The 18,132-nt window shown below is 35.7% G+C and overlaps 1 protein-coding gene across 1 annotated transcript; it reads left to right on the top strand.

Annotated features, from left to right (window-relative positions):
- Positions 1-16,420: 16,420 nt before the first annotated feature.
- LOC21402845 (S-protein homolog 6) lies at positions 16,421-16,900 on the top strand. The gene has a single exon (XM_010095590.1). The coding sequence runs from the start codon at positions 16,421-16,423 to the stop codon at positions 16,898-16,900; it is 480 nt and encodes a 159-aa protein (XP_010093892.1).
- The last annotated feature ends 1,232 nt before the right edge of the window (positions 16,901-18,132 follow it).

Below are 18,132 nucleotides of genomic sequence, written 5' to 3'. Positions count from 1 at the left end.
AATTAATTATAAATTAAATAATGTGATTATTTAAATTGAAATTTGAATTTTGGATCACTGATGTGAAGGTTTTCACATAGTGTAAACGCACATCACTATGTGAATCCCTTTGGGATTCAAATTGCTTGCTCTCATAGTTATCCAATTAACATATTTGATAAGTTGTTCAATTTGAAATTCAATTCATTTAAATTTGACTTAAATTGAAATTTTAATTTGAGTCAAAATTGGACTGCAGGATAAAGCATGAGTTTTTCCTCCTCCCCTACCCGTAATTGGTGCCTACCATAGGGATAAAATCCTTTAATGTGGCCGGCCGTACTAGGATAAGGGAAGGGAGATTTTGTTCCAAATTCAAATGAGAGATAATTGATCAGCTTTATCTTGGAGATAAAGATTAGATTCCTTCTAATAGTTTGACTATAACTCTATAAGTAAGAGATTATAGAAAATTGTGATACACAATTTTTCTCTCTCAAAATTCATAGTGGCTGAAATTATTCATCGAGTGGGAAGGAAAAAGTTTTCTCTAAAAATTCAACGTCGTGCATGCGTTGGTATTCGTGAAAATTTGAGTGTTTTATTGCTAATCCTATTTTGTCTCAGGTGGGCCCACACACACGTCTTTGTAGATTCTGAAAATTGATGAGGAAGGCTCAGGTTTCTAAATGAGCATTGGAGCAAGGAGCTTCCAAGGTCAAAGAAATCAAGCTATCATCCTAATCGGTTGCTAAGTATAATTCATAATCCGGTTCTTGGTAAATAAATTAATATGATTAATTATTCATGCATAAATTAATATAATCTATAGAATTAGAGTATCTCAAAGGTTTTATGAAATTTTTTATTATACACGATCTGCTACTCATACACATCCACATCCGAAATCATTTTAGAAATGAACAATTAGTATCAGAGCGGTCTATACTGATATTAATTTATGCTCCGATTATGTGATAATCAATATTGTATTAAATATGTGATATTTAATTTGTATGTATGTGATGGATAGACACTTGCATTTATTTATGGATGTTTATATTTATTCATGTTGATGAATGTATGGATGATGGATTTGGTCGTTAATTATATGGTTCCATGTATCGGTTAAATTCGTTCTTTCAATTATTTGTAATTTTATTCGGGAATTAGAATTATTGTAATTCTAAGATTTGGGTAGATTAGGGCGAGAAATCACAAGTACAAGAAGCTCAAAAAAATTTGAAAGTGATGCCCCACCCACAGCCCAGCCACACCCCACAATGGCTTCACCCCGCCTACCCGCACACCTAGGCACGCCCAACGCATGCAGGTGCGCGGCAATCAGACGCCAGGTGAGCCCAAATGGTTTCTAAAACCTTCATTTTGCGTGTCGAAGGACCTGGAAGTGTTATGGACCCTGAAGAATGTGAAATCCAACCCGAAGATGAAGAACGAAGCCAATGAACAAAGAATTCAAGAATCAAAGACCTCTTGATGTAACGGAGGAAAATAATTATTGTAATTATTTATTTGATTTGGCTATAATTATTATTCATTCAATATGGTTATAATTTATATTTTTCATGGAACCCGGTTAAATTCATCTCAATAGCCGATTGCTTATTTTATACTTATATTTATTGGATGATTGTATAATATCTGTTCATGCATATAACATGTCATATAGATATAGTCTGCCTAGTCATATATTTTTATAACATGACATATGTACACGCGCATTTATTATTGTTTACTTTATTTATTTAAATGAGTTTTAAAAAGATAAAATAAAATAAGAACCATGCGCTAAAATCCATTTAATATGATTAAATTGATTTAAGTTGCAAAATTAATTTGCAAAGTAATGTTATATGTGAAATTGAATTTAAGAGTTAAATTTTAAAATTTCACATATCTAAAAAATAAAATGTTTATTTATCGGGATTTGAAAACCATGAGATGTTTTCAAATAAAATGCATATTTCAAAATAGTAAGTGGGAGAAGGTTGTATGACAATACGACCTACTGGTCTCCATCATTAGTTCAACACTGTGAGATTCGAAAGGGGCTTCGTGGCGGCACCGATTTCACACTCCCTACGGAAAGTATTCTTTCGGGTCAATAACAAGGTTGACTTCCTAGTGATAGGATTCAAAGATGTATTTCTGGTTTGACCTACCCTACAGTGGCACTCCGGAGTAAAGTCTGTAGAATCCAAAATGATCGGCTACACTCATGAAAATATAATCAATTTTGTTGATTATATTTTGACCAAAATAACAGGAGTTGTTAAATATGAAAATATGAGATACTTTGATTATATTTATTAATTGAGAAGGTCTCAGTTCAATTTGTGAACTTTTTGACCTACCCTACGGTGGCACTATGTTCATGGTAAATTGGATTATCGTTGGCACCTAAAATTAAAACATGATTTATGCATTTTTCATGTGCATCATGCATCATATTCAATTGTACCAAAATTCACATGCACATAAATTGATTAGATGAATATTCTATTTTCTAGCAATATGTCGAATCCTATAATTACACTACTTGAGGTTGAAAAACTAGACAGTGATAATTATACCAAGTGGAAAAGTAACATGAACATACTATTAGTATGCGATGACTATAAATTTGTCCTTGTAGAGGAATGTCATTTAGAACCCGCTGTTAACGCATCTAGAACCGTCCGGGAGCCTTATGATTGTTAGATCAAGACCAACAACAAAGCAAAGTGCTACATGTTGGCTAGCTTGAGCGATGTGCTTCGCAAGAAGCATGAGGGGATGAAGACTGCTTATGAGATAATGGAGTCTCTAGAAGCCATGTTCGACGTCTTTTAGAGAAGGCTCGTTTAGATGCTGTTAGGACTTTCAAGAATGACAAGATGAAGAATGACAGTTCGGTCAAGGCACATGTTTTGAACATGATTGAGCACCTCCATGAGGCTGAAGTCAATGGTACCAGGATCGATGAAGCCACCTAAGTTGGCATCATCTTGGAAAGCCAGTCCCCTACCTTTCAAGAGTTCAAGAACAACTATGTTATGACCAAAAGGAAGTCCAACCTTACTGAACTCTTAAATGACCTGCAAAACTTTGAGTCCACTAATAAATAGAAATGAGGAGAAGCAAATGTTGTTGTTGCGGGCGGATCTAGTAAAAATAAAAGGAAGAACCAGAACCAAGGAAAAGGAAAGAAAGGGAAGAACAAGAAGGCCAAAAGCAAGAGCTATGACCATAAACCCAAAGGAAAGTGTTTCCATTGTATTGGTGATGGGCACTGGAAGAGAAATTGCAAGAAGAATCTCGAGCAGCTGAAGAAGAAAAAGAAACAAGGCAAATTAGATTTGCTAGTTCTTGAAACATGTTTAGTAGAGGGTGATACCTCAGCCTGGATAATTGATTCAAAAGCAACTAATCATGTTTATTTTTCTTTGCAGAGTCTTAGTTCTTACACTAAGCTAGCTAACGGGGACTACACGATGAAAGTGGGCAATGACGTAAGAGTTTTGGCCAAAGCAGTGGGAGAAGTTAGACTTCATTTTAGGAAAAATAAATTTTTAGTTCTGAACAATGTTTATTTTATTCCAAACATTCGTAGAAATTTGATTTCTGTAGATAAGCTTTTCGAACAATTACTTAAAGACTATTTTGGTAATGAATTTGTTCATATGTCTCGATATGGTTTTAATATTTGTTCTGGACGTCTGGATGATGGTTTATATTGTATAAAATAAATATCTAACTCACTGCTTAATACTAAATTGTTCAAAGCTGCTGACCCTAAAAATAAGAAGCAAAAGATCTCTCACAGTAATAACACATATCTGTGGCATCTTAGACTTGGTCATATTAACCTAAACTGGATTGAAAGACTAGAAAGGATGGTCCTTTACGCGAACTAAAAGTTGGTGAGCTTTCGGTTTGTGAATCTCATCTGGAAGGTAAAATGACCAAGAGCCTTTCACGGATAAAGAAGAAAGGGCTATAGTACCTCTTCAGTTGATACATTCGGATGTATGTAGACCATTAAACGTCCAAGCAAGAGGAGGTTACGAACACTTCATAACTTTTATTGGCAGCTATTCGAGATATGGTTATGTTTACCTAATTCAATGGAAATCTGAAACATTTGGAAAGTTTAGAGAATTTTGGGCAGAAGTTGAAAAATAATTAGGTAAACCAATCAAGACACTTCGATCGGATCAAGGGGGTGAATATTTGGACCAAGAGTTCTGTGATTACTTAATTGAAGAATGTGTATTGTTACAATTGACAGCCCTTGGCACACCACAGCAGAATGGTATTGCTGAAAGGAGAAATCAAATCTTGCTCGACATGATAAGATCAATGTTTAGTTATTCTTCACTGCCTACTTCATTCTGGGGTTACGCCCTAAGGACTGCCATGTATATATTGAACTTGGTACAATCTAACTCTGTACCTAAAACACCCCTAGAGTTGTGGAATAGTCAAAACCTAGTTTGAGACACATTTGCATATGGGAGTGTCCAACACACGTGCTAAGGCAAAAGGCCAGGAAGTTAGAACCAAGGTCAGAGGTATGCATCTTCATGGGATACCCATAAGTGATAAAAGGAGGACTATTTTATAGTCAGGGAGATCGAAAGATGTTTGTATTGATAAAAGCCACATTTCTAGAGCGTGACTATATGATAGATTTCAAGCCCAGAAGCAAAGTAGTTCTGGAAGAGTTACTTTCTGATAAGATTTGACCACAACCGGCAAGTGTTATCAGATCACAAAGATATGAGACCATAGTTCCTGATCAGACTCCTATGTCACCTTGTCGTAGTGGGAGGGTAAGCAGGTTACCCAAACGGTATACCAGGGAAGCACATATCGTCACTGGTGATGACGGTAAGGAGGATCCGTCAACCTTTAAGGCTGTGATGGATGATTCTAATAAAGAAAAATGGCAAGCAGCTACAAAACTCGAGATGGAGTCTATGTACTCTAACTCTGTCTTGCAACTTGTAGATCTACCCAAAGGGGTGAAACCCATTGGATGCAAGGGGATCTTTAAGAGAAAGAGAGGAGCGGTTGGAAAAGTAGAGACTTATAAAGCAAGGCTAGTGGCTAAGGGTTATACGCAAAAAAGGGAGTTAACTATGGGGAAACTTTCTCACCGGTATCCATGCTTAAGCCAATCCGGATACTCCTGGGCATAGTAGCATATTTTGACTATGAGATATGACAGGTGGATGTCAAGACAGCTTTTCTAAATGGCTATCTTAAAGAAACCATTTATATGCATCAACCAAAGGGTTACATAGAGGGAGGCCAGGAGTAGAAAGTCTGCAAGCTGTAGAGATCCATTTATGGATTGAAGCAGGCTTTTAGATCATAGAACATCAAGTTTAATGAGGCTATTAAGTCTCATGGATTTGATCAAAACGTTGATGAACCATTTGTCTACAAGTACAAGAAAGAAGAGAAAGTGGTCCCCTTAGTTCTTTACATCCATGACATTCTACTCATTGGAAATGATGTGGAATTGATGACAGATGTAAAGAAATAGTTAGCCAACCAATTCTAAATGAAAGATTTGGAAGAGACAAACTATGTTCTTGGGATTAGATTATTTGAGATTGCAAGAAAAATCTGTTGGCGTTATCACATGCATCGTATATAGACAAAGTGTTGTCTAGGTTCTCAATGCAGAACTCCAAGAAAGGGAATTTGCCTTCTAGGCATGGTATTCATCTTTCTAAGGAGTAATGTCTAAAGACTCCACAATAGGAAGAACATATAAGATGGTATCCCTATGCATTTGCCGCGGGAAACCTCATGTATGCCACAATGTGTACGAGGCCAGATATCTGCTTCGCTGTCAGAGTAGTTAGCCGTTATCAATCCAACTCTGGATTAAATCATTGTGTTGCAGTAAAGTGTATTCTCAAGTATCTTAGGAGAATGAGAAATTATATGTTAGTATATTCTAGAAAAGATTTGTCTCTCATTATACATAGATTCTGATTTCCAATCAAATAGAGATAGTTGATGGTCGACATTTGCATCTGTGTTTACTCTTAATGGAGGAGCCGCGGTATGGAGAAGTGTAAAGCAAAAGTGTGTTGTTGACTCTACCATGAAAGCTGAGTATGTTGCAGCTTATGAAGCCGCAAAGGAAGCTACATGGCGCCGAAAGTTCTTAACTAATCTGGAAGTTGTTCCAAACATGGATCAACCAATTAAGCTTTATAGTGACAATAGTGGAGCGGTGGCTAATTCAAAAGAACCTAGAAGCCATAAGAGTGCTAAACATATAGAAAGGAAATATCACCTAATTAGAGACATTGTAGAGAGAGGCGATGTAAAGATTTTAAAGATCGCGTCGGAGAATAACCTTACTGACCTGTTTATGAAGACATTGCCACTGAATGTATTTGATCTATACTTAGAAGGATTTGGGATTAGAGACATGTCACACCTGCTTTAGGACAAATAGGAGAATGTTGGGAAAGGTGTCCTAAAAGCATGAGATGTAATAATATATTTATTAATTATTTAATAAAAGAGTTTATTCATCATTTTATGTGCATATATTTATGAATATTTTATGAATATCAATGAAAATTTCATGATTATTTATGTGACCTTAAACATTGTATATACGTGTTATATGCGAGAGGATCATGTTTAAGGATAATAATCAAAACGATGTGCGTAATAAATTTAATTAAAGTTTGGAACCTTCAATTAAAACATTACTAAGACATGTCATTCCTATTTAGAACGGTGTTATCTGCACTGTTAATATGGCGAGATATTTAACGAGTGTATTATGTATAATGAGATTAAGTATAGAAATTCTAATTGAGTATATCGATGAGCATATATGAAACGATCTTAATTATGAGTTCTTAGCAGACTCCTATTTATGGATTGTGTCTTTTGATTTACTCGGTATGGATTCCGAGATCCTGAGTCCTATTCCTTGTATTTTGGAGACATGATGAAGTAGGTAGCCGGGAATTTTATTATACGAGATGGAATCCATTCCTTCTTGAGAAAGAAGTAGATAAATAACTCCCTTGCAGTGTTGATTTGGTACTTGGATTAGTAAGATCGCTCTGATTCATGAATGTGTTTTATGAATCATTGTCCATAAGAGAATCAATGGTACTCAAGGATAAAAATATTGTTGGTTTTTGAAACGTTTTCAAGTGCGGAAGCATGGTAGTGCGGATCGTGTATAATAAAAAATGTTCACAAAACCTTTTGAATATGCTATAAATTACATTAATTTATGTCAAAATAAATTAATCTCATTAATATGTAAAGAAAAATACCTTGCTAACGATTAGGATGATAACTTGTGTTCTTTGGTGAACGAACGTTCCTCACTCCAAAAGCTTTCTTAGAACACCTAAGCCTTCCTCATCTACTCCTTGATTTCACAAGACGATGAGTGTGGGCTCAAGGTATAAACTATCGGAACGATCACTCGCTAATTTTGTTATTCTTTCACTATCAACGCATGTATGCGAAAGAATTGGAAAAATTGACAGAACTTTTCTTCTCTTTTTCTCTGTTAGGGAATTCAGCCAACCTAGGGAAATTTGGAGGAAAATCAATCAATCTTTTCCAATTCCTATTGTCTTCTATTTATAGACAACTAGGAGAAGCCCTTATTTGTAGACAAAGAAAATTAGAAATTGGTAACTATTATATTTTTAATCTCATTAAAAATACAGTTTTCCTTTTTCTTTTGGAAACAAACTTTGCTTCCCTTTTCTTATTATGTGGCCAACCATCTCTTAGGAAAGAAGGAGAAAATTCCTTCCAAATACATCAAAGATATTTAGAAAAATAGTTCAGGAAGTGTGTCTCCACACACTGCTGGGGTGAAAATATGAATACTGAAAATGTTTAAATCCCTTCGATATATTTAAACTTAAATATCTGAAACATTTAATGAACATAATTAATCAAGTAGGCACACTAATAAATCACAATTAGCATAACTAACCCTATTTAATTCCTCGAGGTGTTACAACACAGTCCATTAGAGAATCAATGGTACTCTAGGATAAAGATGTAATTAGAGAGGTTAACGGATTTCACCTAGCTCTAATTATGAATTATTTATGGAGGATTGATCTATATGCAATGACAACATCACATGGACACTTCATGGTTTAGAAGTAATTTATATCTATAATTATGAGAGTGCAATTCCAAGTTTATAGTGTAGTAACTATTGGAATTAATAAGATTGATTAATTAATTAATTAAAGTGTTAAATTAATTATTAATTTTATTGGAGCTCGAAATTATAGGTCCATGAGATCCCGCGTCGTCCTTGTAATTCTACAAAAGGGCAAAACAAAAATTTTAGAATTACGAAATTCTAAAATTAAACACTCAAGGATAATTAATTGATAATTAATTATTATCTAAATAATGTGATTAAATTTTAGATCACTTATGTGAAGGTGTTCACATAGTGTGAACGCAAGACACAGTGTGAACACATATAGAATTATCTATTTAAACTTATTTGATAAGTTGTTCAATTTAGAATTCAAATTACTTTAAGTTTGACTTAAATTAGATTTTGAATTTGAATTAAAATTGGACTGCGGGATAAATGATGATTTTCTCTTCCTTCCCTATCTGGTGTTGGAGCCTACCATAGGGATAAGATCCTTTATCTTGGCCGACCACAATGGATGGATAAGGATGAGAGATTTTGTTTCAAAATTAAATTTAAAGTGGGAGAAAATAGATCAGCTGTATCTTACAGATAAAGGCAAGACTCCTTCTAGGAGTCTTACTACTAATCTATAAATAAAGAGAAAGTAGAAAATTGTGCAATTTTTTGCTTTTATTTTTATATAGTGGCCGGATTTTTTAGAAGTGTTATGAGAGAAAACATTTTCTCCAAAAATTCCACATCGTGCATGCGTTGGTGTTCGTGGAAATTCTTGAGTGATTTTTGTTAACGCATTTTGTTTTAGGTGTGCCAACACACACGTCTTCATAGATTCAAGAAATTGACGAGGAAGGCTCAGGTTTTCTAAACAAAGCATTAGATCGACGATTGTTCGAAGTCAAAGAACTCACGTTATCATCCTAATCGGTCACTAGGTATAATTCCTATTCTGGTTCTTGGAAATTAAATTAATATGATTAATTTATGCGTGGATAAATTAAAATAATCTATAGAGTATTTCAAAGGTTTTGTGAAAATTTTTGTTATACACGATCTACTACTCACACGCTTCTGCATCCGAATTCAATTCAGAAACTAACAAGTATTGTTTTTGATATATCCTTTCTCTGCTAACTCACCAAGTTGCTTATTTAATTCCTTCATCTCGGCAGGCACCATTCAGTAAGGAGCGATAGAAATCGGAGCCGTGCCTGGAAGTAAATCGATGCATAATTCTATTTCACTGCTTGGCGGTAAACTAGGCAATTCTTCAGGAAATACGTCTAGGTATTCATCAACTAAGGGAATTCTGGTATTTCCTCCCGTTACACAGGGTTCACCTTCTAAAGCGAAAAGGAAGGAGAAGCAAGCTAGGTTTCATCATCCTCCAATACTGTGTTTCCACAACCTCTCTTCCAAATTTGGGTTTACGCCTCCTTGATAAGTGACTAGCGCTCCATAACTAGTAATGAGGGTCACTCTCCTACGGTGGCAATCAACAACAGTATCGTACTTTGACAACCAGTCCATTCCGAACACCTCATTAAATAAACTCATGGGCAAAATGATCAAGTTCGCTTTTAATCACTTATGCCTAATCGTGATTTCACATGACTTACATATATTAGACACTTCCACACACCTCAGTGGTGAGTTTAAAAACATCAAAATTTCTAGGTTCTTGGGTTTTAGGCCCAAAGTTTTCACAAAAGATTTGGATATGAGGGAATGCGTAGCACCCGCATCAAACAAGACTCAGGCTAAAGAGTGTGAGATGAGAATCATACGCTCGACAATTGCATTCCCCGCTTATGCTCCAGAGCTACATCCTGTCATGGCATAAGCTTGACCTTGTGCCCTTCCTTTTCCCATTTCATTATTGTTAGCCTCAGATTCCCTGTCCTGTAGTGTTGGGTCGGAGGAGATTGTACTATTCTTGAAGCTTGAGGTCAAAACTATGAGTAATTCGGTGGACGATAGGTCAATGCTGGAGGAAATGTCATCGGAGCTGGCAACTGTGGTTGGAAAGATGGCACAAATTGTTGAGGATGGTCCTACCCATAAGTGATGTCCCTCTGAGTCTGTTGGGATGATGGTTGGTTCCTGTTGGGGCAAATCCTCCTTATTTGTCTGAGTTGTCCACAGTGATGACATTTGAACCTATAGGGTCCACTCCCACCACTTCCTAAAGAACCACTACTCCCACTGGACGGATCCCCACTAGTTTGCCCTTGACTTCGGTTCTTCCTACTATTCTGCTGAGGTCCTCCTGATGCCTTGTTCATGGCTTCTCTACTTTAAAGAGAGGCCACATTATCTTGCTCAATAGTTATCACTGTGACCACCAAGTCTCGGTAAATGCGAAGCCTTAGAGCTACCAATGATCTCTAGATCGTACTTTTGAGACCTCTTTCAAACTTAAGACACTTCATGTGTTCTGATTCAACCAAGGAAGGGGCAAATCGGGATAGGTCATTGAACCTAACTTTATACTCCCTTATTGTCATGTCCCCTTGTTGTAGCCCTATGAACTCTATTACCTTCTCATCATGGTAGCTTTAGGGAAAGTATAGTTCATTGAAAAGTTTCTCGAACTGTTCCCGGGTCATAGTCCCCACATCATGCATTCTCCGGACCCGTTTCCACCAAGTATTGGCTTGACCTGTAAACTTATAAGCTACAAACTCCACTCGATACTCTTTAGGTACTCCCATGGTGTTCAGGTGTTTCGAGATGGATTCGAACTAGTACTCCACTTCTTGGGGTCCACCCCCACTATGGAACGTGGGGATTGATCCACGTCTGAACTCACAGAACTACCCTTGCTTCCTGTCCTCAGTCGGATGATCATTCTGGGCACGGGTAGCCATCCCTTGAAAAGCAGCATACATGGCTTCCATAAACTCCTCATTCAGTACGGTCGACAGATTAACGTTTCTACAGCTCGACGGCATCCCCTCAACTGAAAAGAAACTAGACTGTTTTAGTGGTTTCCTGATGTCATTCATGTATGCACAATCCCAAGGTTCTTAAAAACCAAAGGATCTGATACCAGGTCTTATCACCCCCCTAAACATAGGTTAGTGACGTGGAGGCTTGTTTAAAAATAAAAATATGGATTAAGAAAGTGGTTAAACATATAATAATGTTAAAATCATTTTCAAGAAAAGAGTGAGACAAACTTTACAAAACCACGGTCACAATCAAATCAATTTCAAAAGTCAGCCCCTGGCATCCACAGGGTTTCCACATTGTGCATTCATAAACAATACAGATAAGTAAAACTTTTACATCAACCACAGTCTAGTAGAATTTAAGGTTTATAATCCATAATTTATACATGCCTTAAGAATATACGGCAAGGAAGGAAATAAATCATTGCCTCTTCACGTATTACTCACCTCACCGATAGTCACCGTCTACTCGGCACTACTCCTAGCGTCGCCTGGGAGGGGTTTAAATACATTGGGACATATAAACAGTGAGCGAAAGGGCTAGTAGGATATGATTTTATAAAAAAAATAAATCAATAAATGGAAGTACATTGTTTGAACATATCATTTGAATATGAACATCCTTTTTAATAAAGAGGAAATAAGCGTAAATCTCAAAATTCCATATTACAGTAAGTGAGTCACAAGATTATGATGAATCACTTACCTTATTCACAAACCATGATATCACGACCGTAGTGGCCCGTACGGGTTTCGAGACCTACCTTTAAGGATATGATCTCCATACCCCGATCTCTAGGCCATCAGTGTGTTACCGTTTCTTAAAATATTTCATTTTAAGAAAATATTGCTCAAAACTCTCCTTTAAATCTCAATGATGTCAAATACATTCTTATCTTTAAAACATTTTCATAAGCCAAAATCATTTAAAACAGGCTAGCAAGGATGTGGACAAGAACATCCTACCTCTCGGATACCAATCCGACGGCTAGCTTCTTGTCATCCTTGCCCCACTTGTCTTGAAGTTCAATATTCGATCTCGTCACTAGCTTTGTCATCAAAACAATGGTTTAGAGTTTAAACCTTTCCTCTAAAACAATCTAGCTTAATTATGTAAAATTGTATCATACTAGTGTGCCTTGACTCAAAATCAAAGTTCATAAACAATTTCTTAACCCAAGTTATGATTCTTTGAGAATTTGGAATCCAAACAAGAGAATTGGAATGGAATAAGGATTAATGTGGCTAATCCACTCACTTTGAGTTCTCAAATGAAGTTGATTTGGTTGGTTTTGGAACATTCTGAGGCAGGGGAAGTGCACACTGGTGGACCGGTGGCAGAGAAGTTCAACTCCACCAGTCGGCCAGTGGAGTGGAGACCGGATGACTACCCCAGTTTACCGGTGGGAAGTAGGCCAACCAAGAAAAATGGCCGATCTGTGAAGAATAAGGCCAAATCGGGCATTTTCGGGTACAATTTTGAGATAATTTCTTGGGGATTCATCAAAACTAGGTTCCAATCATCAAATAAGGTTCCAAGAATAAAAAATCCCCAAATTCTAATATGGTTTCAACTAACCCATCCAAAATCAAACTTAAATCAAAATTTCATCAAAATCCAAACCAAAAACCAGATTACCAAGGAAAAATCTGAGATCAAGAATGATGTTTTAAAGTATTTACCTTGATCTTTACTTTGATGTTGAAAACTTCTTAGAAATCTCCTTTTTTGTTCATGTCCGGTTCAAAAGCACCCTTTTGAGAGAGTGAAACTTTGAGAGGAAAAGGAAAGAGAATGAGAGGGACGGTGAGGGAGACAGAGCAGGGGAGAGATCAAGAGAGACAGAGCTAAGAAAGAGAGAGAGATCTGAGAAAGAGAGGTATAGAGAGTGACGAGAGAAAAGAGAGAAAACGAGAGAAGGAAGAAAGAAAGGAAAATATAAAGAAAAGAAAAGATAATATTAAAAGATAGTTAAAAGAAAAGGATGGAAATATGTTTTTCCATATACTTCCGGGGTAGAATTATAAATACTGATAATAATTTAAAATTTCTTGATTAATTTAGAAAATTAAATTAAGCACACTAATAAATCACAGTTAGCATAATTAAACCTATTTAATTCTTCATGTTGTGATAGCCTACCACAGGGAGGATTTCTCCCTATGGTGGCCGGCCATTAAAAGATAAGGGAAGGGAGAATTTTGTTTAAAATTCAAACGTGGGATAATTGATAAGCTTTATCTTGGAGAAAAAGATTAGACTCCTTCTGAGAGTCTGACTACTACTCTATAAATAAGAGATTGTAGAAAATTGTGAGACACAATTTTTCTCTCTCAAAAAATAGTGGCCGAATATTCATAGAGTGGGAAGGAAAAATTTTCTTCAAAAAATTTCACGTCGTGCATGTGTTGGTGTTCGTGAAAAATTTGAGTGTTTTATTGCTAATCCTATTTTGTCTCAGGTGTGCTCACAAATACGTGCTCGTGGATTCTAGGAATTGACAAGGAAGATTCAGGTGTTCTAAACTAGCATTGGAGCAAGGAACGTTCGTGGTCAAAGAACAAAAGATATCATTCTAATCGGCTGCTAGGTATAATTCCTAATCCGGTTCTTGGTAATGAAATTAATATGATTAATTTATTCGTGCATAAATAATATAATCTATAGAGTATCTCAAAGGTTTTATGAAAATTTTTGTTATACACGATCCGCTATTCTCACGCTTCCGCATCCGAAATCGTTTCGGAAACCAACACGGGTCCCTTTGCTAGCACATATAATTTTCTGTAAGGATACGATGTATATCTTACATATTAATAACTTGTGTTCTTTCCATAATAAGGTTAAAAGTTAATTAAGAGATTGGTTGATTAAGTCATGAGTAATTTATTTGGTGAATTAATTAATAAATTAATTCGAGGTAAATTATTGAATTATTGTTTTGGGTGTTATTTTATATGTGAAGACTATTATATGACTGTTTTGATCATGTAACTTCGCTATTGGGTTGCTTGAATAAAAAATGAGGCCCTGTGTAAGTTTTTCATATTGAAAAGTCCAAGAAACAAGTTTCCCGTAATGGTACTGGTCAACCGGTGGGTAGTCCAGTCAATATACACCGGGCGACTGGTATGTGATGCGCAGTCGACCGGTGGATTATAACTACTCTGCCACCGGTCGACCAGTGCCTATGCGTAGCGAGGGCTGACGTGGCAAAACTGACTCTATACGTGAGATAAGCTTTGGGAAACCTAATTGTTGCGGGAATATGACTTCCTAAACACTATAAATAGCCCGGTAAGTCACATTATTATATAGCTCACTTGAGAGACTTTTTAGGGGCTATTGGTAAAATATTCCTGAGAGGAAAAATTGTTCAATTCTTAAGAACGATTTTTCTTTTAGCTTTCTTGTGGTTGGAAGGAGTTCAAGAATATCATGGGGAGATTGAACAACGTGTGCCCACTCACACTCTGATAGCAGAAATGAGAATAGCAAAGAAGACTAGTTGGTTGAGGCTCTTCCGGTTGCGATTTGGAACGCTTTGATCTATTAGACATGTTGTTTCCATAATCTCTAAAGGTATGTTTTAGATATTTTGTATTTATATTATATAACATCATGAACATGTTCTTGTTTGGCTTTGGCATTGATTTAAATTGTTTAAAAATTCCAATGCACACTCGATGCCCTTTTTTTATTATTTTCCAACATAAGATCATTTTATATATGACCATTAGTAGACTTCATTAGAATTTCTATACTTAACAGAAATTATCATAAATTCATATTGTGTATGTGTTCCTGTTCCATATAATCTCATTATGTGTAATACACTCATTCAGTATCATGCCATATTAACAGTGCGGATAACACCGTTCTTTTCTAAATGAGAATGACATGTATTAGTAATGTTTTAATTAAGGATTCTGAACTTTAATTAAATTCATTACGAACATCATTTTGATTATTATTCTTAAATATTATCTTCTCGCATATAATACTTATATACAATATTTAAGTCACATAAATAATCATGAAATTTTCACTGATATTAAAAAATATTCATTAATATGTGCACATAAAATAATGAATAAACTCTTTTATTACAAATAATAAATATCTTATTACATCTCATGCTTCTAGGATACTATTCACAATAGTGACAAAAATGAAATAGTTACTTTAATGATGGCATTTTTAGTTTTGTCTCTAAATAATAGGTTTTCATAAAATCATAGCAAACTATGTATTTTTCTCTAAGAGGACGCATATTCGATAAACAACGTGATTTCAATCAAATGACTCAGGCCATGTAATTCGTTTTGTTGGTTCGAATTCTAACTCAAGTTTTTACTATTGTGTTTTTTCTCACGAGAAATTCAAAGTTAATTTTTGGTATTATAATATTTTTTTTCATATAAATTCACTTTTTAACTCAAATTAACCAAACAAATGAGGCCTTAGTTTAGACGACAAAAAGGAAAAACACAATGTGGTAGAGATGATGAAAAAGATAAACTACGTGTCATTTGTTTAACCAATTTCATTCTGTTTTAATGATGAAAAAAACCAGCGACATTTGGTTGCGACGAGCAGTGTACTTTTTATTTTCACTATTGGTTTTTGAAAGAAAAAAAAGGAAAGAACAAAATATTTTTGTTTTGATTTCAACTTATATTCGTTCCATCTTGCATAAGGGAATGATGAGTCCTTTAAAATCTATCATTTTGGAATGATCCAAACCAAAAACGACATTTCACTTATTGGCTTTAATTAATCACCAAAAGCTTTTACAAGTACGTGGAACCAACAACATCATGATTTCGTCAACGCAAATTAATGAAGAATATTCTTAAACAACAAAAAACATATTGCTTCGTGTATTGAAAATGGCACCAAGTTCTTAAAAAACAAAAACAAAAACAAAAAAAACACAAAAAAAACACAAAAACAAAAACAAAAAACCAAAAAAAAAAAAAACACACACACACACACACAAAATTACATCAAAACATAAATGTAAATTAAAAGTCAGCTAACGGTGGATGTAATCTCATTGATACGTCACACATTGCTTAATTTTAGCGGATGTAATCCCTCAATATTTGTGTTTTATGGAAGCATTTCATTCATATATATTCACCTTCCCTGATTTGGTGCCCTTTCCTAACAATTTCTTGCACTAATTTGAGGACCAGAAGCGCCTATACATAAGATAGTTTTGCTCATATTCTCGCCTCAAACCACACACACCAACCAGTAGTACTCCAAAACCTAGTTTTAACAATCATGAATATTCAGTCTGGAAAACAAACCTTTCCTTACTTTTCGTTACTTCTCATGATATCCTCGATTGAGGCATCTACTGTTGATGATCGTGTCCAGACAAATAATAATGGAAGTGAGCCAGATAACATATTTGAGCCGCCGCGGACGACCGTCAGAATTTACAACAACCTCGAAGATGGGACGCAACTATCAGTTCACTGCAAGTCCAAGGACGACGATCTAGGGCCCCATAATCTGGCCAACAGCCAATCCTACGACTGGAAATTCCGAGTAAATTACATGGGTACTACTTTGTTCTTTTGTGGCCTTACTTCCCTCGAGGCAACGGGGACGTTCACTATCTTTGACGCGGAAAGGGACGAGGCCAGATGTCAAACGAATTGCAATTGGAGAGTCAAGAGAGATGGCGTCCACGGCTACACGGAGGCAAAGGGGATTGAAGATATTTTTTTCCCTTGGCCAAAATTTTCACTAAAATAGTTGGAAATTGGATGAGTTTAAAACTAGTACGTGTGGAAATTAAATAAATAACTATATATGAAAGTTCATCTATATATCCAGCTATTATACATAGAGAAATTGGTAACTATACAATTCCAAATTTCCAAGATTAGATGGGAATGAAGCTTCGCCTATATCACTTCTTTATCCGAGTTCAGTCTTGTATTTAGAATTTTTAATAATTCAAGTGGGTTAATCTTACTATGTAGATTTCTTAATTTTCGTTCAGGCTCTACTCTATCCCTCTATTGGATTGTTTTATTTTATTTAGTTTATGTTGCTGCTTTGAAACATTTAATTTGCAGTTTATCTAATAAGAATAACTATATTCTGAGGAATTATGTTGAAAACAAAAAAAAAGTCCCTCAATCATATACATGCATGGACGTCATGTACCTTCCTTTTATGAGATATTACGGACTTTCAGAAAAAAAAAATTCAACCGAAGGTTTCACTAATTTAAATTCTTCTCTTTCAAAAAGCCTCTCGGATTTCCATTTTCACTACAACAATTAAGCCCATTTGCGACAACATTTTTCGTCGCAAATAATACTCTATTTGCGACGACATGTCGTCGCAAATACCTACCGTTAAATAAAATAACCATGTCGTCGCTAATAACTTCAATGTCGTCGCAAATAATGTTGGCGCACAAATTTCAATGGCGCGGATTTTTGGCGCCAAGGTAATTCTTTTTTTGCGACGACAAGTCGTCACTATTTGCAACGACATTTATCATCGTAAATAGTTTTACCCTATTTGCGACGACATTATTTTACTGTCATCGCAAATAATCTGATTTGACGATAAAGTAGGCGCGGGAAAAAATCATTAGTTGCAACGACTTTAAAATATTTGCGGCGAGAAAATATCGTCGCAAATATTTTTAGTATTTGTGACGACATTTATATTAATTTGCGACGACAATGTCGTCGAAAATATTTTAGTATTAGCGATGACATTTTAAATTTATTTGCGACGAATATGTCGTCACAAATAACTCTAACCTAATATACCCATATTCTTCTTCTTCATTTTCTCCTGACGCTCTCTCTCTCTCTCTCCTGCAAATCTCTCTCTCTCTCTCTCCTGCAATATCTCTCTCTCTGCCTCCTCTTACCGTCGCCGCCCCCGCCGCCGGCCCCTCCTTCTCTCTCTTCCCTTCTCTCTCCCCTCTCTCCCCTTGTCTCTCTTCCGTTCTTTCTCTCTCT

Source organism: Morus notabilis, unplaced genomic scaffold (assembly GCF_000414095.1).
Source record: "Morus notabilis unplaced genomic scaffold, ASM41409v2 Scaffold67, whole genome shotgun sequence".
In the NCBI taxonomy this organism is placed as follows: domain Eukaryota; kingdom Viridiplantae; phylum Streptophyta; class Magnoliopsida; order Rosales; family Moraceae; genus Morus; species Morus notabilis.
This window is presented reverse-complemented; position numbering and strand designations above follow the sequence as displayed.